The sequence below is a fragment of the Aotus nancymaae genome, unplaced genomic scaffold (genome assembly GCF_030222135.1).
Source record: "Aotus nancymaae isolate 86718 unplaced genomic scaffold, 86718_ANA_hifiasm-v0.15.2.pri h1tg000058l, whole genome shotgun sequence".
In the NCBI taxonomy this organism is placed as follows: Eukaryota; Metazoa; Chordata; class Mammalia; order Primates; family Aotidae; genus Aotus; species Aotus nancymaae.
Genome location: NW_026988472.1, coordinates 45,917,114 through 45,939,326, shown reverse-complemented (window position 1 = coordinate 45,939,326; position 22,213 = coordinate 45,917,114). Strand labels below are relative to the sequence as shown.

Genomic DNA, 22,213 nt, shown 5'->3' with positions numbered 1-22,213 from the left:
GAATATAAATTAAAAATGTGGTAGTCTAAAATGGCAATTCTTCGAAGATAAAGTTAGACTTTCAGTAACGTTAGAAATGGTTTTCTGGAGTATGTCTCCAATCTACCAAAGCATTTCAGATCTCACTGTTTTGAATGTGCCCTCTTTGAAGATGAAGTTAGACTTTCAGTAACGGAGATAAAGTTAGACTTTCAGTAATGTGAGAAATGGTTTTCTGGAGTATGTCTCCAGTCTACCTAACTTTGAGAAAGTAAATACCGTAAATAGATGTTTCAAGTGCATTTTGAAGCAATGATCCCAGCATGTCTTTCAGCTACAGTATTTTGCTCTCTTTGAAATGATGTGTTCTCTTCCTCTTAGTTGATGCTATTAGGCTCATCTCAAGCTGATCTTGGCACCTCTCATGCTCTGCTGTCCTCAACCAGACCTCTACATTCCATTTTGGAAGAAGACTAAAAATGGTAAGAACAACTCAGAGATCCTTAAAAAGTGTTATCTGTAATCTTTGTGGAAACAACGGAAACCAGCTGGCAAGAGCAATTGTTAAAGAATCTGTACTTAGGTTATTTGCTGGGGGAAAGTGCTTCCTGATATTTCACAATTGGCCTTAATGAAGGGGGCATTTCACAATTTCAGATTAATCAATGCTTGCTCTGTCCAACTTCCTACAAGAAGTAAATATGTGCTCTGGAAAGGAGGAGCAGATGTTTGAATTGGGGACACAGCTTCTATGGATCTCATTTCTTCAACCTACATTTTTGGCTTTAAAGCCATAACAAATCGCTGAATTACTGAAGTTACTTTGTGCTTTTTCCAGCATATGGTGTTGTCTGAATGACTATGTGGATGGAACTGTGTGGGCAGCATCATAGAAATAAAATACGGGAAATCCCCAGGCTTGAGTGCTGTCAAAGAAAACTAAATCTGGAAAGTAGATAAAGCGATACTATCGGGACTATTGCAATCGGCAGAAAGAGACCTCAGTATAGAAAGGGGCGCAATTCCAAATACAGCCAAAGATCAGTAAAGATTTCTAGCCAAGGAGTAGAGTTGGGGGAGTCAGTGGATGGAAAATTACTAAAAGGAATCATCAGGGGGAAAAGGGATGCTGGCTAAACCAACCTGACAGGATTCCTGCTGAAGACAGACCAGGGTGATCAGACCTCACTGGGGGATGGTGGGGGATGAGGAATTTGATCAGATATTGAAGGTGATCACATACCAAGAGGAGTGAATTATCAATCAAATGACTTAGTAGGATTCCTGCTTAAACTGGGCAATACAAAGATGGACATGAAGCCCAAAGGCTGAAGCCTAGGGGTGTAGTGGAGCCTGATTAAGTTGAATTAAGGAGAGTCTTTGTCACGCTGGCTCTCCCAGTCACTAGTTGGGGGGTCTTGTGCCTGTCATCAAAGTCCTCTGAAACTCAGTTTCTCTGACTATAAAACAGGCATTAGAATCCCTCCCCAGCTGCCTTCCAGGGCCACTGTGAGGCTCAAATAATAGACTATTTTTCAAGTCCTTTGTGAGTGGTTTGATGCAAGTGTGAGTTATTAGGTATGCCAAAACCTAGTTGAAAAAAGGCGTCAATGGCCTTTTTCTGAAATTATTTTTTCACTTAATTCAGACACATTGTAGATCTGAATGTTGGCTCCTAGGTTCACTTCGTGTCAAAGTTCCAATGAAGCATTAACCATGCGGCTACTATGTTACAAAGGAAACTACTGCTTATGGTTTCATTGCCTAGAAACCCAGATGTCTATTTTTTTTTTTTTTTTTGAGACAGTCTCGCTCTGTCACCCAGGCTGGAGTGCAGTGGCACAATCTTGGCTCACTGCAACCTCCGCCTCCCAGGTTCAAGTGATTCTCCTGCCTCAGCCTTCCGAGTAGCTGGGATTACAGGTGTGTACCACCACGCCCAGCTAATTTTTGTATTTTTAGCAGAGACAGAGTTTCACCATGCTGGCCAGGCTGGTCTCGAATTCCCAACCTCAAGCGATCTGCCCACCTTGGCCTCCCAAAGTGCTGGGATTACAGGCGTGAGCCGCTGCGCCTGGCCCTGGATGTCTATTTTAATGCAAACCTATGCCCACATCTGTCTTTGCCCCTTGAGGGATGGCATAATGTGAATGATAATAACACAGAGAGCTCACATTTCTTAATCACTCAAGTATCATGCTGAGGGCTAGATACACGTGATTCTATGTTGGCCTCAAAGTAGCCCTATGACGTAGAGATAAAGAAACTGGGGCTTTGAGAGGTTAAGGAGCTTGGGTGGCTCTGAAGGCTGTGCTGAAGACTCCTCTGTTCTTCCTAGACCAAGCCCAGCACACACATAATAAAGGTGAGGTTGGATTACGACGGTTTCCTACTCAAGTACAATGGGGAAATCATATATCTCTTCTAAGAAAAGACATGAAAATAATTTTCAAGATGAGAAATTCAAAAGGCAAAAAAGCACAGGGAAAATATTCAACTGTATTGAGTCATATGGCAGATCCTTTGATCTAGAGATTACACTTTTAGAAACTGTTCTTAAAGAAGTGACCATGAGACTGGATAATGAAAATGTGGTACATATATGTCACAGAATACTATGCAGTCATAAAAAGGAATAAGATCATAACATTTACAGAGACAGGGATGAAGCTGGAAGCCATTATCCTCAGCAAACTAACACAGGGACAGAAAACCAAACACCACATGTTCTCACTTATAAGTGGGAGCTGAACAATGAGAACACATGGACACAGGGAGGAGAGCAACATGCACTGTGGCAGGGGAGACCATTAGGGAAAAGAGCTAATGCATGTGGGGCTTAATACCTAGGTGACGGGTGGATTTATGTGGCGAACCACCATGGCACACGTTTACCTATGTAACAAACCTGCACATCCTGCTCATGTACCCCAGAACTTAACAAAATGAACAATAAAATATGTTGTTAAAAAAGGAAGTGATCATGGACGTGGCGAACTATTCATCAAGATAGTCTGTGCAGCCAGGCCAAAAAAAAAAAAAAAAAAAAAAATCTCATGTCCTGTGTTGGGAAGGGTGAATTAATTGTAGTACACTCATTAAATGGAATATTATATAATCATCAAATCATGTTTTTTAAAAGAACATTGAATGACCTAAAAAAGTACTCATGGTATAATGTTAAATGAAGAAAGCAAGCTAGAAACTGATAAGTGCCCTGTATTCGTGATGTTTTTACTACACCTGCTAGACAAATACTAGATGCTTACTAAGTGTTGGACAATCTGTGATGATGGCTTACATAAACACATGTGTTGCATATTCTAATTTCATTTGACATCCCTGCTTTATAACCATTTTACAGTTAGCAAATCAGAGGTTCATGAGGTCAAGTGATTTGTGAAAGTCAGAGAGCTCTTATGTGACAGAACAAGGATTTGAAACCAAATTTTTCTACTGACAAAGCCTTGGGCTATTACTAAAATGCTTCTCACCATGTGAAATAGATGCAGGCATGGGAGATTACTAGTAGAAGGGAACATCTCCCAAAATGTCAATAGTAGTTCAGCGAATTTAAAAGTAAAAACATTGTTCTGCTCTTAACCTATAGCAAATTTCTTTATGGCTAAAAAAAGGGTTATTAAGTAATCCATGTATTAAATTAATACAATCTGATTATTTAAAAATTTGGAAGGCTGTACTAAAACTAAAAATCATCATTACAGATTAACCAGCCAATCCCTTTGCACCCCAAGAATAAATAATGTATATCCCCAAAGCTTACCAAAGTTTAGGGCTGGGGTTGGCAAACTATGGCCCATGGGCTATATCCCACCTGCTGTACAGCTCAGGAATTAAGATTGTTTTTTTGTTTTTAAAAGATCGAAAAATATCAAAGCAAAATTACTATTTTGTGACGTGTAAAAGTTGTATTCAATTCAACTTTCAGTGTTTACAAATGGTTTTATTATTTGTTTATATAGTGTTGATAAGTGCTTTGGCACTATGATGGCAAACTATTCAAGGAGTTGAATAGTGTGACAGAGACCCAGATGGCCTGCAAAGCTTAAACCACTTACGAACTGGCCCTTTACAGAAAAAGTATGTCAGTCCATGGCTTACAGAAAATGAGAGGATATGGTATAAGGTCAAATACGTTTGAGGACCCTATGGTCTTTGGTGACTGCTGTGATGCATAATAGCTGTTGAGTTCCTAATTTATGTAAGGCAACTTTATATCCTTTTATTCTTTTAGTTTGAAAACTAAGTGTGTCGGGCTAAAATGATAGGAAGTAAATGATAACTCTCCTTTTTTTTTTAGAAAAAGCAAATGGTTTACACCCTTGTACTTAAATTTTTCAGTGACATCATAAAACTGATATTCATGGTATTTGTACTTTACAGAGATTAAAATTAGAAATATTTCAAAATTCACAAATAGGGGATATTTGTTAATAAATCTATTTGGGAAATTCCTAGCAGAGGCTCAGTCTATAAAATGAACGTGTTTCAGCAACTTCCCTTATTCACAGTGCTTGGTTATTCTCTAGGAAGACATACACAACACATCTGTAGTTACCAAACAATTCAGTGTGATATCAACACGGCAAAAAGTCAATGAATTTGAGGGCAATGGTTTCCAGCAAATCGCCCCCCACTGCTTACTTCTTCCATGCCCTTTCTCAGTTTTCTTTAGCCAGGCAGCCACCCCTCTGGTTTCTCCCAGCCCCCCAGCTGCAGGCTCCCCACCATCACAGAAAGCCCCTCGCTCACATATCTTGGCTCAAGCAATTCCTTCCCTCAGAAATGCAGATCCCAGCTTTTCCTTTTAAACTCAAGCAACTTGGCTTTTTTCTGCTCTGTGATCTTGAAAGTTGCTTCGATGAGGAGCTGAGTGCGTGGGGCTGTGGTCATCTCAGGGCTGGCATGTTGTGGCCCAGGGGGTGCCCAGGGCCGTTTCTGCCTGGTGGGTTACTTGGGTAGAAGAGTGGAGCCAGGAGAGCAATAAATCCTTTCTTAACTCACTATAAAAATACAAGTGTTCCCCAGGCCTCAAGTAGTCTCATCTCAAGGCAGATTTCCTTTTGCGAAGAATTCTGCTGAAAATAATCCATTCTAGTCAGATAATAGCTATGCAAAGAATATATAATAGACTGGTAGAGGCAGACAGGCTGATTCAATACAGAAAGGTGAGGGTTTCTTTTGCTGGATGTGGTGGGTGGGGAAATTCCTTATTTCAATCATACCCTACTTCTCCATCCAGAAACTCTCCACTTTCTCCTCTTTCTCCCCGTTGTTTACCTACCTAGACTATCTGCTCCTATATGTCCTGCCTGATGTCCTGCTCCAGTTACCTATCACGGCATAAGGGATCACCTCAAAATGCAATGGCTTCAAACAACAACAAGCATATACTGCTGTCATGGGTCCAGGAGTTGACTGGACTCTTCAGGCAGCTCTCCCACAGGGTCTCCCTTGTGCTGGCAGTCAGGCGGTGACTGCGACTGGAATCACCTGAAGACTCACTCTCCAAGTCTGATGCCTGGGCTGGGAGGCTCAACAGCTAGGTGCTGGAGCAGCTGCAGCTTCTGGGGTGTCTCTGTTTCCATGTGGTCTCTCTGATATGGTGGTTGTCGTATAGCCAGACTTCTTACTCCAAAGCAAGTGGGGGACAGAAAGGGAGAGAGGGAGGAAGAGAGAGAGAGAGTCCCAGTATGTGCTAGGTGAAAGCTGTATTGCCTGTGAACTACCCACCATGTCTTTGGTCCACTTGACAGGAAACCTCCTAGAAATGTTTGCTGTCTCCAATCCCTCTCTTTACATTCTTTCAAGAACTCTGAAGTCACATTTTATTTAGCTACTCCTTCAAAACGTATCTGGTGTTAGGCCAGTTCTAACCTGCTCCAGCACTGCCATTGGGGACTTCTGGAGAATAGCCTCTCAACTAATCTCCACGCTTTCACCCTTGCCCCTCACTGTCTATTCTCAACGCAGCAGCCAGCAGCATCCTTCTCAAATGTAAGTCAGATCAACTGTCACCTCAAAAACTTGCACCGCATCCTCGTTCTACCGAGACCAGAGACCACCAACCATGAAATGGTAGACAAAGCCCAACACGCTTGGGGACACTCCCTCTGTGACTTCATCTCCTATTATTCTCCTACTCCCCCTGCTTCAGCAATACTGGCCTCGCTGCCATTTTTTCTGTGAATATTCCAGCATGTTTTCACCTCGTGGCATTTTCTCTGGGCTAATCCCTCTGTCTGGAATGCATTTCCCCTGGATGTCTGTATGGATGACTTTCTCCTTTCTTGAGGTCTTTGCTTAGATGTCAACTTCTTGATGATGCCTGTCCAAGCCGCCCTATTTTTGTCACAATCCTACCCCACATTCCTGATCTTTCTCACTCTATCCTGTTTTCTTTTTCAGTAACACTTATTACTTGACAGGCGATATCATTTCTGACAGTTATATATTTTTGTGCTTATTATTTAGAGAACATAAGCTACAGAAAAACGGAAATCTTTTCAGTTTTATCCACTGATGTCCTGAACACCTAGAAGAGTACCTGGCATGTTGCAGGCATCAATAAATACTTGTTGAATTTTTCCTTTTTCACAATTTCCTTCTATATTATTTTCTCTGTAATTTGATTTTTAAAGTTTTAATAAAAAACAGTACATATTCTTTATGTCAAAAAGTCAAAGAGTAGAGAAGGGTATAACATAAAAATAGAAGTTCCCCCTCTCCCCAGTGAAGCTCCCTTCATATCACTGCCCAGAAGAAATTGCTATTAAAGGTTTCTTGTGCATTCTTTCCCATTTTCTCTACAAATACAAATATATGCACATATATTTATCATAAAGGCATCATATGCTATATGTTATTTCAATGCTGCTTTAAAAATCCCTTTTTTTAACTTAATGGTAGATCATGCATACCTTTTCATGTCAATACCTACAGCTCTACCACTTTTTTTTTTTTTTGAGACAGCGTCTCGCTCCATCACCAGGCGCCAGGCTGGAGTGCACTGGCGGGATCTCGGCTCACCGCAACCTCCGCCTCCTGGGTTCAAGCAATTCTCCTGCCTCAGCCTCCCGAGTAGCTGGGACTACAGGCGCGTGCCACAACGCCCAGCTAATTTTTGTATTTTTAGTAGAGACGGGGTTTCACCTTGTTGACCAGGATGGTCTCGATCTCTTGACCTCGTGATCCACCCACCTCGGCCTCCCAAAGTGCTGGGAATACAGGAGTGAGCCACCGCGCCCGGCCCTACCATATTTTTTTAAGTGATATTTGGTATTTTACTATCGGTAGTTTCCCATTTTTAACCATTATCTTAAACTGATGGATTATCATGTAATTCTTCCCATTCTTACTATTTCAGAGAGCTGAATTACACTAATAAAATAGTTTAATCTAAAGACATATAAGCCCAGGCGTGATGGCTCTTGCCTATAATTCCAGCACTTTGGGAAGCTGAGGCAGGCAAATCACCTGAAGTCAGGAGTTTGAGATCAGCCTGGCCAACATGGTGAAACCCCGTCCCTACTAAAAATACAAACCTTAGTTGGGCATGGTGGTGGTTGTCTGTAATCCCAGATACTCAGGAGGCTGGGGCAGGAGAATCGCTTGAAACTGGGAAGCAGTGTAGTGATCCAAGTTCTGGCCAGTGTACTCCAGCCTGGGTGACAGAGCAAGACTCTGTCTTGAAATAAATAAGTAAATAAATAAATAAGACGTATAATGCTTACTTAAAACAAAACATGTACTAGTTGTTTTTTTTTTATCCTTCCTCTGTGGAATTCTTAGAAGGTTTACGGTGGTTTGAAGCTTTGCATAGACCATTTTGAAACAGCAGCAGCCTGAGGTTCCGGGGGCTATGAAAACTCTCAGCTGAAGATCCTGGCAGATAAGTTTCTGGGGTCTCTACACCAACCCTTATAGTCATAGAATAAGCACAATAGAAAAGGACCATTAAGGTCCATTAGCTAAATCCCAGAGTTTGTAGATGAGAAAGTCAAGGTTGAGGATAATTCAATTGGTAGCCCTGTAGCAGACAGAGAGACTGAAAACAAATCTGACTTTGAGTTCACATGGCGCTGACCCCTAGAATAAATAAACACGAGGAGAAATCAGACTAATCCCAGTCTTCCTCTAACTTGTCGCAAGACGCAAACCACTTACCTTCACTTCCTCATTTTTGCCATCTAATAGTTCCCAGTTATATACATGTCCTTCTCACTCCTCTGACTGCAACCAGGCGTCTCTTACAAGTTTACAAAATTTTGAAGACAAAAACGCTATTTGCAAAGCGTGAAGTTAGAAACAGCTTGGTAAATGTTTGTTTCCTATTAGTAATCACATCTCTACAACTTAAACATTATGGTAGGAATATAATACAGATTTAAAATCAGTAAAATTCAGTCTTGAATACGGGCTCCAGTCCTGCCATCAAAATAATGCATCCAGGTGGATAGGTTTTGCCACCTTGAAGAGTTGTTTATTCAAACTTTTGTTTGAAGAGTGGGAAAGCAGTGTTACCTTTAGGTCTGACTTAGCCCTTGCCTCACAATCTATTGTTTTTTCTCACCATAGATTTCCCTGACAGCAGAGAGAGAGTTCTGTGCTCAACAGATACACACAGCTTCTGATAACAGAGCAGTAGAGGTATTTGGTTTCTAACTCAGCAGGAATGGTCTCTGGCTCATCATCATTTCCCTACTTTGTCTAGCACAGTACCTTACACAGAGTAGATTCTCAATCATGTTTGCTGAATGACTGTGTGAGCATATAATTCATTATGGAGGTAAAGCTCAATGTGCCTTTAAATTTATAAATTCACAAACTGCCCTAATGTAACATTACTGGATGATATGGTTTAACTGTGTCCCTGCCCAAATCTCACCCTGAATTGTAGCTCCCATAATCCCCACATGTGGTAGGAGGGACCCAGTGGGAGGTAATTGAATCACGGGGCAGGTTTTTCTCATGCTGTTCTCATGATACTGGATAAGTCTCATGAGATCTGATGGTTTCATAAAGAGCAGTTCCCCTGCACACGCTCTATTGCCTGCTGCCATGTAAGACGTACCTTTGCTCTTCCTTCACCTTCCACCACGATTGTGCGGCCTCCCCAGTCATGTGGAACTGTGAGTCCATTAAACCTCTTTTACTTTATAAATTACCCAGTTTTGGGTATGTGTTTATTAGCGGCATGAGAACAGACTAATACAATGGACATTGGATGCAATTCATTAAAAAAAATTCTTAAAAGTGTCTTTCTTTTTTCTCCCTCAAGTTGGTCCCACTCAAAACATACACACCATTTTTTTCTTTTTTTTTTTTTTTGAGATGGAGTCTCACTCTTGTCGCCCAGGCCAGAGTGCAATGGCATGATTTCAGCTCACTGCAACCTCTGCCTCCTGAGTTCAAGCAGTTCTCCTGCCTCAGCCTCCCAAGTAGCTGGGATTATAGGCACACTCTACCATGCCTGGCTAATTTTGTAGTTTTAGTAGAGATGGGGTTTCACCATGTTGGCCAGGCTGGTCTCGAACTCCTGACTTCAGGTGATCCTCCTGCCTCGGCCTCCCAAAGTGCTGGGATTACAAGTGTAAGCCACTGTGCCTGGCCACCATTTTTTAATACTTGCAAATTTTTCTTATGAAAAAACCAATTCCTCAATCCCCCAAAATGCCTAAGTAGCACAAAATAGAAACATTAGAGAACCAAGAATCCTTGAACTGAAAAGGAAATGAATTAAAATGCAGACACACATTATACCAAGTGCATTTACTGTAACTATGTGAGGCAAGTTGAATAGAATTGGTCAACACTGAGTCTGAATCTTGGTTTGAAATTGCCTGTCTGATCTCTGCTTCCTCATCAGTAAAATAAGAATATTTATATGGCCTTTCAACTTCAGTGTGAGGGATCAGTGATGTAATATAAACAACAAGTCTGCCTTAGAACCTGGCACACCATAAGTAATAAAAGGCAGCCGGCCGGGTGCGGTGGCTCAAGCCTGTAATCCCAGCACTTTGGGAGGCCGAGGCGGGTGGATCACGAGGTCAAGAGATCGAGACCATCCTGGTCAACATGGTGAAACCCCGTCTCTACTAATACAAAAAAATTAGCTGGGCATGGTGGCGCGTGCCTGTAATCCCAGCTACTCAGGAGGCTGAGGCAGGAGAATTGCCTGAACCCAGAAGGCGGAGGTTGCGGTGAGCCGAGATCGCGCCATTGCACTCCAGCCTGGGTAACGAGCGAAACTCCGTCTCAAAAACATAAATAAATAAATAAATAAATAAATAAATAAATAAATAAATAAAAGGCAGCCATTATTTAAAAAAACACACAGATCATGGTCAGATGGCTGTTCAATATAAATACTGTGTTTTCCATTTTAACTAAAGAGATGATTTATTGAGAAAGCAGAAACACCTGTGTGTATAAAATCACCCATTCACATTTTTACAATAATTAGTTTGCTAATTGAGCATCGAAATTTACCCAGTGCATTTGCATGTGTAATTTGCTATGATTCATTACCAAAGCCAGGCCAATGTCATGGTACACTACCATATTTTACAAATCAAATTACTAAAAGATGCATGTATTTAGGCAATCATTGCAAAAAAAAAAAAAACCCCAAAGCAAAATAAAATAACATAGATTATTTGTGTCAGATGGAAAAACAGACCTGGCTTGATCCTAAACCCTTAAATCTCAAAATAACATTAGTTGAAGCTAAAGTTCCAACTTAAGTCCGAAGCAGGTAGTTTCCAATGGTTTGAAAGGAGAAATTTCTACACTGAAGGAAATTTCCACTGGAATAAAGGAATATTTCACACTTTTAAGTCATCTTCTCTAGATGATCTTTTAGGTATACTTTCTCTTTAAATAACAAATTTAGAAAGGCTTTGTTCATTTGTTTAGAATTAATTCCATGCACAAGTTTAACATAGTCTAAGGTTTGGTCTAGACCAGGGGTCTGCCAACTGTCACCTGTGGGCTAAATCTGTCCATCACATGTTTTATTTATTTATTTTTTCAATCTGTGAGCTAAGTATGGGTTTTACTATTCTAATAAATAGTGAGTTCACTTTTTTCCCTCACCTGCTTGATCAGAGCCCAATTTTCTCATTTCAGTTAATCTTCCTTCTGGCATGCATCTTGGAATGCAAACTTGCTGGTATCTCTGAGTTCCAGGCTTCCCATGGAGAGCCTACAGACGTTTTGTTTGGCATAAAGCATTCCAAGGGTCAGTGGGCTTGGGCTCAACTACTGAGCATAGGACAAGGGCAGCCCCATCCTGACTGCGTCTCTTCCCACAAGAGACAAATGAGCTCTGTGCCTTCACTGGGATTTCAGGTTCAAAGGGACAGAGCTTCTGAGAAAAAAGATTATGAAAGAGTCTGTCTGCATCTCCACTTCCCGTGCCCTTCCAGTGACACCATCCTCTTTTCTTCTGTGGCATGCTCCCCACTTCAATCCTTCCTTCAGAGGCCCCAAACCCTCCTGGTTTCTCCTTGTCACCTTGTCAAATCTGATCTTCAGGGAAAAACCTTACTATTTATACTAGCATAACATGAGTCTTCTATGGGATTTTAAGAAAGTTCAAAACCTTGGGTTACTCAGCAGATATTTAGCTTGCACTCACTATGTGGCGGGCATCCTAATGATGGAGTACATGTCAAGACAAACAAGGTTTCTGAACCTCAAAGTGTTCTCCACTTATAGGGGCAGATGGCTGAGTTGACTTCTCAAGAGGTAGAAGAGCAGAGTGGCTAAGAGTGCCAGCTCTGTGTCTCACCATTCATTTCACTTTCCTCGTTGTAAATGAGCATATCTCTTAGAATCGGGATAAGCATTAAATAACATAGGCTTGAATGAATTTGCTTAGAATCCCATGCACAAGTTTAACACAGTCTAAGGTTTGGTCTAGACCAGAAGTCTGCCAACTATGATTTGAGGGCTAAATCTGTCCCACTCCCTGTTCTTTTCTTTTAAACGACCTGTAAGCTAAGAATGGGTTTTACTATTCCAATAAGTTACATTCTAAGTGGTTATCTAAGTACCTCCAAAACATCCTCAATTTTGCCTAAAATATTTACCATCTGGCTCTTTGCAGAATAAGTTTGCTGACTTATTGGTCTGGACCAATGTTGTCTAATAAAACTTTCTGCAATGATGAAACTGTTCTATATCTGTACCCTTGAATACAGCAACCACTAGCCTAATGTGGCTTTTGAGCCCTTGAAATATAGTTAGTGTGACTAAGAGATTGAATTTGAATTAATTTAAATTTCAGAAGCCACATGTGACTGTGACATTAGAGCAGCTCTAGTCAGTCTGAAGTCTAAATTAGACTCTGCTTTGTTAGTGCTTCTGTCTCTCAATTGAATCAACTACCCTGAGACTGCATGAATCAAGGGGAAGGCCACACTCTCAATCAGATTTTTTGCCCTGGACTGGCTTTCACTGTCTGCTAGAAAATGCTTCGTGGGAAGTATTTAGAAAATGCACACACTTATTTCATTGAAGCTGCTACTTTGTCTGTATCCATTACATCTGCTTTATTTTGAGATAAACTATAGTAGAAGTTGGCTTTTTCAACCCTGCAAAGCCCTAAAGTTAAGGATCTCTTACTCACCTGAGACTGTAGAGTTGCAGCCAGAGCAAAGATGTATTTCCTTCTAGCCCTGCTTGTAGACTGGCTAACTTCAGTCCTATTTCATATCTCTTGTAAGACTGCTAAAAACAGCAAGAAGCCACCAACACACATCATCACTATGAATATTGCCAAATCATTTCAGCTAAGAGTACAGTCACAGTTGGCATGTGTTCTGCCCTCCAAGATAGCATAGGTGACAGTTGTATCAGATATCTTGTGATGGCCGAACATAGGCCATCCATCTTTCCAGCCTCTGATAGCTGAGTCTTGCCAATAGCCTGATGACATCTGCATCACATATTTTAGGTTCTCTCATGGACAGTAACTTATTTCCAAATTCTATACTGGTTAAAATTAGGTTTGCATTTGTACAATAGAAAATCCAGTTGACACTGGCTTAGTATATCAATTTTTTGGTTTCTCATAAACTCTTGGCCGTCAGCAGTACCAAACCATTATTTCTGCTCTGTCTCTGAGGTCATACAAGGAAGGATCTAGATGCCCTGGGTCATCTAGCTGGTTGCTCTACCATCCCTAGCACATTTTTCTCATGTGCATTGCCCAAGATGGTTGGCTACAACATCCAGATTACAGAATCCGGATGGAAGTAGACAGGAGGAAGGGGAACAGCCCCACCATTTAAGAACATGTCCCAGAAATTGCACACCTCAGTTACTCCCAAATTTCATTGGCTATCACTTAGTCATATAGACACACTTAGCTGCAAGTCTGTTTGGGAGATATAATTATTTTTCAGAGTGGTATATGCCCAACTACAAATGGAGGTTCTGTCATTATGAAATGAGAGAAAGGCAGAAAAGATGTTGAGAGATGTGTAGCAATCTCTGGACTCTATGGGGATAAAAAAAAAAAAAAAGAATTGAGAGTATCCAAATTCAGGATCAAAATCAAAATTCAGGACCAAAAAATATCAATAAATATCACCTGGAATAAGAACAACGTACAGTTAAGCTACACATATACAAGTGGTCTATCTACATGGTATTTTAGATATGTATTTTTTTCTCCCTTCTACAGGATTTTGAGCTCCTTAAGGGCAGAGACTTTGTGTCTCCTTCTCCTAGTAGGTATCCAATATGTATCTGTCAAATGAAAGAATGAATGAGTCACTAGAATTCCAATATATATTATAAATTCTTTCTCACAAGATAATTGGGACGATTCCCAGCTAAGGAATTGTTGGGGCATTGTCTGGTCCAGATCCACCATCTGGGTCCTTGGTGCATCCCATATTGTTGTTTCTGTGTCCATCATTTTCACAGGATGTCTTCTACTGGGCATAGAGCCCGCCTCAGAGGAGCATATGGGTAATGAACTACCAAGAGAGGACTAGGACCCAGTTCTTCCAACCCTCCATCCAGAGTGCTTTTCACAACCGCATGTGTAATAAGTGCAGTAAGAGATGGGAGGAGGGAGTGATTACTCCTGTCTGGTTTGATCCCAGAAGGTTTTTTGAAGAAAGTGTTTTTGAATGAGACATTATAATAACAGAGCTTCTTAAACCTTTTCCCCCAAGGAATCCCTGGGCAGAGAGAAGAGACAGAAATCTGGCCCCTACTTAGTCTGGGGATATAGACTGAAGAAACCTACTCCAAGGAAAATTTTTTTTCATTTTTCTTTACTTCACTATTCATTTCTGCATGCATTTATTCTTTCATTCATGTGTCTAGCAAACATAACAGAGTCCTAATTAAATGCCAGGCATTGTTTTTTGTGAGACCACAAAAGACCCTACCCTCTTGGAGCTTACATTCTTGTACAGAATAGACATCAAATAAGCAACATAAATCAGCAAGATAATTTCTGATCATGCTAAAAGCTATGACCGAAATCAAACAGAGTAATCTAATACAGAGTGCATATACCTCTCTGTGCCTCAGTTGACTCATTTGTAAAATGGAGATAATAATAGAGGTCTATGCCGGGCATGGTGGCTCCCACCTGTAATCCCAGCACTTTGGGAGGCCAAGGTGGGTAGTTCACTTGAGGTCGGGAGTTTGAGGTCAGCCTAACCAACATGGTGAAACCTTGTCTCTACTAAAAATACAAAAATTAGCCAGGCATGGTGACGTGTGCCTGTAATCCCAGCTACTTGAGAGGCTGAGGCAGGAGAATCGCTTGAACCTGGGAGGCAGAGGTTGCAGTGAGCCGAGATCACGCCATTGCACTCCAGCCTGGGCAACAAGAGCGAAACTCAGTCTCAAATAACAATAATAATAATAATAATAATAATAATAATGTCTCTAATTCCAAAATGCAAAACTGAAAGCTTTGTCCTAACTCAGTTGATTGCAAACATAATACGATCCGAACACATTTGGAGGTGGATCTTGACCTGAACTGAATGAGTTATTTATTCTTTTTTAAAAAAATAATTCCACTTAGAGTGGAAAATCGTACACATCACTGCAGAAATTTTGTGTTTGATTATGGGATGCTTCCCCAGGCCTCAATAGGTGTTACATAATCTAGGGTATATGTAGCATATTACCTTCTAAAATTTGAAAAATTCTGAATTCCAAAACACATGTAGCACTAAAGGTTTTGGATAAAGGATTGAAGACCTGTAGTATCCATTATTGTGAGGATTAAATGAATTAATATATGGAAAACACTGAAAATGATGCTTGGCATATGGTAAGTGCTACCCAAGTTAACTGCTATTACTATTATTATCACTATTCTTACATGGGAAGGTACTTAGATAAGTTGGTCAGGGAAAGCGTCTCTGAGGATGTGTCACTTGAATAGGCAACTAAGGGGTGGTAATGACCTGGCTGTGGGAAGAGGAGAAAGATGATTTCAGGAAGAGGAAACAGCAAGTGCCAAGACCGTGGTGGTTACGAGGCTGGCTTGAATGCAGAACAGAAAACAGACCAGATGGCTGATGTGTGGTGAAGGAGGGGAAAGATGGTTCAAGGTCAGAGAGGTAGGCTGAAGTCAGAACACGCACGATACGAGCAATGGTAAAGAGTTCGGATTTCATTTAGAGTGTAATACGAAGACGTTACAGTTGATTTGATTCAGGTTTATAAAGAACGCTCTGATGCTGTTTGATGAATGAATTGTAGAGGAGGAGGAGGAGCAGGGAGAAGAATTTGGAATCTAGCATAGTGGTCTAGATGAGACGTAGTGACTAATTGGAGTAGGGAGGTGGTAATAGTCAAAGAGAAAAGCAGACAGTGTGAGAAAAAAGTTCAGAAATAAAGGGGGAAAGGTTTTCTGATTAATTTGCATTCTAATTTATAATATGCCAGTGTATAGAGGCTAAAAATTTCACAGTCATTATCTCAGGTGTGTTAAGGCCAGTGGTGTGCTGAACCCCACTTGAAAATGGCCACGGGGGGAACATTTACACTATAGAAACTGACAAATGCTACAAATCAAGACAACAAATCAGGGAGTTTTATTAGAGGGGAGAGAAAGCTCATTGTTAAACCTTTATCAGCACACCCCTGCTGAAGGTGACTTTGTTTTTCCACAACTAAACTTCCTTCATTTTACAGCCTCCACTTTCCCTGATCACGAAAACACTTAAGCTAGGCACATCCTGGGAAACGAGGTTTGAGGATTGCTGTCTCAATCACTTCGTGTTTTTAATTCAATTCAGGGATCCTCCCACTTCTTCCCAGGGTCTCATCTAGGTACATGGGAATGGGATAGGAGGAGGGACCTGGTTCATGATTGTCATTTATCCGTGTTGGCCCCCTCTGAAGTACAACTCCCCTCTCTGCTTTACAATCGACCTTTATGGGTAGGTTCCCATATGTCCCAGTTTACCTGACAGACTCTTGGTTTATGCCTGTAGTCTTGGCGTAATTATTAACAGCCCCACTTCACTCCTGTAAGTATACTAATGGATCAATTACATGGTTCCTCTGATTATGTATCGCCCAGGCAGTGCTCTGACTCTATTACTCTCTCCTCTCCAAATTTATGTAATGTAAACCCAATGTGTAGGGAAAACGCTCATCCTAAAATCCCCTTGGAGGGGATGATTTGCAATATGATTTCCAAAAGCAATACAAGAGGAGAGCCAGATTATAGAATGGCAGTGCCAGAATGGCAGGAATGTATGTTTTATACTCAAATGCCACTTACTAGTTGTGTAACCTTGGGTCAATCGGTTAATATTGTTGAGTGGTCTTCATTTATAAAATGGGAGTCTTAAAATATTCTGACGCTCAAATATTATAAAAGACACATGTAGTGTGTACCAAGGCAGGTTTATCAAGTCCACATTAATTCCACTAAAGTCTTCATGTGTTCTTTTTCCTGGGTGTATCCATATTTTAACATTTCTTCAACCTCTAAATTTCCGACTTTGGCAGTGAATCGATGGCTCTGCCATTTTAGTGTTCTATGTACCAACGAATAGGAAAATGCTGCTCCTACCATCCTGAAAGCTATTTTGCTAAAGAGCTAGGATGCTAAAAGCTAAATATGTAACTAAATAATTGTAAATCTCAATAATTGACAAATACAGTCATGGGGTGGGGGCTGCTGTTTAGACACTTGAAAACAAGACCTGAATTGTTTATTTTTAAAATATTGCAAAAGAGAGGCAGCAAATGCGAATTTTCAATTCTGATTCTTGGTATATTTTAGAACAATGATTTGTTCTTTCTTATACTTCCAGGTGTTTCCAATGTGGACACTGAAGAGACAATTTCTTATCCTTTTTAACATAATCCTAATTTCCAAACTCCTTGGGGCTAGATGGTTTCCTAAAACTCTGCCCTGTGATGTCACTCTGGATGTTCCAGAGAACCATGTGATCGTGGACTGCACAGACAAGCATTTGACAGAGATTCCTGGAGATATTCCCACCAACACCACGAACCTCACCCTCACCATTAACCACATACCAGACATCTCCCCAGCGTCCTTTCACAGACTGGACCATCTGGTAGAGATCGATTTCAGATGCAACTGTGTACCAATTCGACTTGGGTCAAAAAACAACGTGTGCACCAGGAGGCTCCAGATTAAACCCAGAAGCTTTAGTGGACTCACTTATTTAAAATCCCTTTACCTGGATGGAAACCAGCTTCTAGAGATACCGCAGGGCCTTCCGCCCAGCTTACAGCTTCTCAGCCTTGAAGCCAACAACATCTTTTCCATCAGAAAAGAGAATCTAACGGAACTGGCCAACATAGAAATACTCTACCTGGGCCAAAACTGTTATTATCGAAATCCTTGTAATGTTTCATATTCAATAGAAAAAGATGCCTTCCTAAATTTGACAAAGTTAAAAGTGCTCTCCCTGAGAGATAACAATGTCACGACCATCCCCACTGTTTTGCCATCGACTTTAACAGAACTCTATCTCCTCAACAACATGATTGCAAAAATACAAGAAGGTGATTTTAATAACCTCAACCAATTACAAATTCTTGACCTAGGTGGAAACTGCCCTCGTTGTTATAATGCCCCATATCCTTGTACACCATGTGAAAATAATTCTCCCCTACAGATCCCTGAAAATGCTTTTGATGCACTGACAGAATTAAAAGTTTTACGTCTGCGCAGTACCTCTCTTCAGCATGTGCCTGCAAGATGGTTTAAGAACATCAACAACCTCCAGGAACTAGATCTGTCCCAAAACTTCTTGGCCAAAGAAATCGGGGATGCCAAATTTCTGCATTTTCTCCCCAACCTCATCCAGTTGGATCTGTCTTTCAATTTTGAACTTCAGGTCTATCGTGCATCTATGAATCTATCACAAGCATTTTCTTCACTGACAAGCCTAAAAATTTTACGGATCAGAGGATATGTCTTCAAAGAGCTGAAAAGCTTTAACCTCTTGCCGTTACATAATCTTCAAAATCTTGAAGTTCTTGATCTTGGCACTAACTTTATAAAAATTGCTAACCTCAGCATGTTTAAACAATTTAAAAGACTGAAAGTCATCGATCTTTCAGTGAATAAAATATCACCTTCAGGAGATTCAAGTGAGGTTGGCTTCTGCTCAAACGCCAGAACTTCTGTAGAAAGTTATGAACCGCAGGTCCTCGAACAATTACATTATTTCAAATATGATGAGTATGCAAGGAGTTGCAGGTTCAAAACCAAAGAGGCTTCTTTCATGCCTATTAATGAAAGCTGCCACAGGTATGAGCACACCTTGGATCTAAGTAAAAATAATATATTTTTTGTCAGGTCCTCTGATTTTCAGCATCTTTCTTTCCTCGAATGCCTGAATTTGTCAGGAAATAGCATTGGCCAAACTCTTAATGGCAGTGAATTCCAACCTTTAGTAGAGCTGAAATATTTGGACTTCTCCAACAACCGGCTTGATTTGCTCCACTCAACAGCATTTGAAGAGCTTCGCAAACTGGAAGTTCTGGATATAAGCAGTAACAGCCATTATTTTCAATCAGAAGGAATTACTCACATGCTAAACTTTACCAAGAACCTAAAGGCTCTGCAGAAACTGATGATGAATGACAATGACATCTCTTCCTCCACCAGCAGGACCATGGAGAGTGAGTCTCTTAGAACTCTGGAATTCAGAGGAAATCACTTGGATGTTTTATGGAGAGATGGTGATAACAGATACTTACAATTATTCAAGAATCTGCTAAAACTGGAGGAATTAGACATCTCCAGAAATTCCCTAAGTTTCTTGCCTCCTGGAGTTTTTGACGGTATGCCTCCAAATCTAAAGAATCTCTCTTTGGCCAAAAATGGGCTCAAATCTTTCAACTGGGGAAAACTTCAATGTCTGAAGAACCTGGAAACTTTGGACCTCAGCCACAACCAACTGACGACTGTCCCTGAGAGATTATCCAACTGTTCCAGAAGCCTCAAGAAACTGATTCTTAAGAATAATCAAATCAGGAGACTGACAAAGTATTTTCTACAAGATGCCTTCCAGTTGCGATATCTGGACCTCAGTTCAAATAAAATCCAGATGATCCAAAAGACCAGCTTCCCAGAAAATGTCCTCAACAATCTGGAGATGTTGCTTTTGCATCACAATCGGTTTCTGTGCACTTGTGATGCTGTGTGGTTTGTCTGGTGGGTTAACCATACTGAGGTGACTATTCCTTACCTGGCCACAGATGTGACTTGTGTGGGGCCAGGAGCACACAAGGGCCAGAGTGTGGTGTCCCTGGATCTGTATACCTGTGAGTTAGATCTGACCAACCTGATTCTGTTCTCACTTTCCATATCTGCATCTCTCTTTCTCATGGTGATAATGACAGCAAGTCACCTCTATTTCTGGGATGTGTGGTATATTTACCATTTCTGTAAGGCCAAGATAAAGGGATATCAGCGTCTAATATCACCAGACTCTTGCTATGATGCTTTTATTGTGTATGACACTAAAGACCCAGCTGTGACAGAGTGGGTTTTGGCTGAGCTGGTGGCCAAACTGGAAGACCCAAGAGAGAAACATTTTAATTTATGTCTCGAGGAAAGGGACTGGTTACCAGGGCAGCCAGTTCTGGAAAACCTTTCCCAGAGCATACAGCTTAGCAAAAAGACAGTGTTTGTGATGACAGACAAGTATGCAAAGACTGAAAATTTTAAGATAGCATTTTACTTGTCCCATCAGAGGCTCATGGATGAAAAAGTAGATGTGATTATCTTGATATTTCTTGAGAAGCCCTTTCAGAAGTCCAAGTTCCTCCAGCTCCGGAAACGGCTCTGTGGGAGATCTGTCCTTGAGTGGCCAAGAAACCCGCAGGCTCACCCATACTTCTGGCAGTGTCTGAAGAATGCCCTGGCCGCGGACAATCATGTGGCCTATAGTCAGGTGTTCAAGGAAACGGTCTAGCCCTTCTTTGCAAAACACGACTGCCTAGCTTACCAAGGAGACGCCTGACTGCCTAAATTGTTTTCATATATATCATACCAAAAGCATGTTTTGAAATTCTTTAAGAAATGAGATTGCCCATATTTCAGGGGAGTCACAACGTCTGTCACAGGAGTTGGAAAGGTGGGATTTATATAATGCATTGAGTCTTCTTTCTTATCTCTCTGTGTCTCTATCTGCACTTGAGTCTCTCCCCCAGCTCTTGTATAAAACACTGTTGGGAAGAGTGTCAAGTAAAGGACACGGGGCTGTGATTCTCCTGCAATTGTGATGATTAAACATACACACAATCATGAGATTGAGAAGAATTGCATTTCTACCCTTAAGAAGTGCTGGTACATACAGAAATAGGGTTAAAAAAATAAAAGCTCAAGCTCCATCTATATGAGACCAAAATGTACTAGAGTTAGTTTAGTGGAAAAAAAAACAAAAACCCCAGTCAACTTCTTAACCAATTGCTTCCGTGTCAACGGGGCCCCCCTTCTGTGCAGAGTGAGTGTTGGCACCAGACAGGTTGCTGCTTCAGTGCTTCCTGATCTTTACCTTGGGCCTGCTCCTGGGTTCCCCAGGGAAACAGTGAGAAAGAAACAGCCTTACCATAAATATATATGGTCCACCTACAAATGGAAAAATATTTAAATGATCCACCTTTATACAAAGTGATCTTCTCTACCTTTCAGTTTATCTGCTTAAATGTTTTTATCTGCACTGCAAAGTACTGTATACAAAGTAAAATCTCCTCATCCAGTATCTTTCAAACTGCTTTGTTAACTATTGTATACTTGTAAATATCTGCAACCTTGATACGGCAACGCTGGACGGTTTGTATGGCAAACCCTAAAGGAGGACTCCAAGAGCAGGTATTTATTTATAGTTTTATCACAGATGCCAATTATATGGATTTCTTTCATTTTTTGCCGTGGGATAGGACAAGAAACCAAAGTTTATAGACCTTCGCATTGAGAAAGCTTCAGTTTTGAACTTTGCTATCAGATTCAAAAACGACAGAAAGAACCAAGACATTCTTAAGATGCACGTACTTTCAACTGGGTATAAGTTCATGAGTTCAAGATTGAAACATGACCAATTTGCTTTATTTCATGGAAGAAGTGATCTACAAAGGTGTTTGTGCCATTTGGAACACAGTGTGCATGTGTTCAAGCATTAGCTTGGAGACATCGTATTTTCCTCGTATGTGGCAACACGAAAGGCTTATTGATTCAATGAGGGTCACACATTCCCAAATTAATCTCTGGAATAGAGAGGTAATTAAATTGCTGGAGCCAACTATTTCACAACTTCTGTAAGCTTCATTGTGTTTCACAGTTTCTGTTCTTTCTTCTTCAGTGAGAAGAAGGACAATGGCATTAAAACATCAGCTTTTGGCCATTATAAATTTTTTCTATTAAAACACATAAATACATAAAAATCACTTGAAGACAACTAAAACATCTTCCGAAATGGATCAAGAGGAAGGGAAACTGAAAATAATGCAACTCAGAAACCGCAGAGTATTTTGACATGAGGTTAAGTACAGTGGTTTGCTGCAGGAAAATAACAGCACACCAACAGATGATTTTTATCTGAATTCCTTGTAATCTTGACATGTCATTCTTTTAACTTTGAGGGCCCTCAGTGCAGTTTTGGAGGACTAGAGCTGTTCATAGATGGTCCCCACAAAGCTCTGAATGTAGGGCTTCTCTGCTGACTGG

The 22,213-nt window shown here is 40.8% G+C and overlaps 1 protein-coding gene across 1 annotated transcript; it reads left to right on the top strand.

Moving 5' to 3' along the window:
- Nucleotides 1-219: 219 nt before the first annotated feature.
- On the top strand, nucleotides 220-21,791 carry TLR7 (toll like receptor 7). Its single transcript, XM_012435148.2, has 2 exons — nucleotides 220-461; nucleotides 17,316-21,791. Exons 1-2 carry the CDS (start codon nucleotides 459-461, stop codon nucleotides 20,460-20,462), a joined length of 3,150 nt encoding a protein of 1,049 aa, XP_012290571.1. The 5' UTR covers nucleotides 220-458; the 3' UTR covers nucleotides 20,463-21,791.
- Nucleotides 21,792-22,213: the final 422 nt, after the last annotated feature.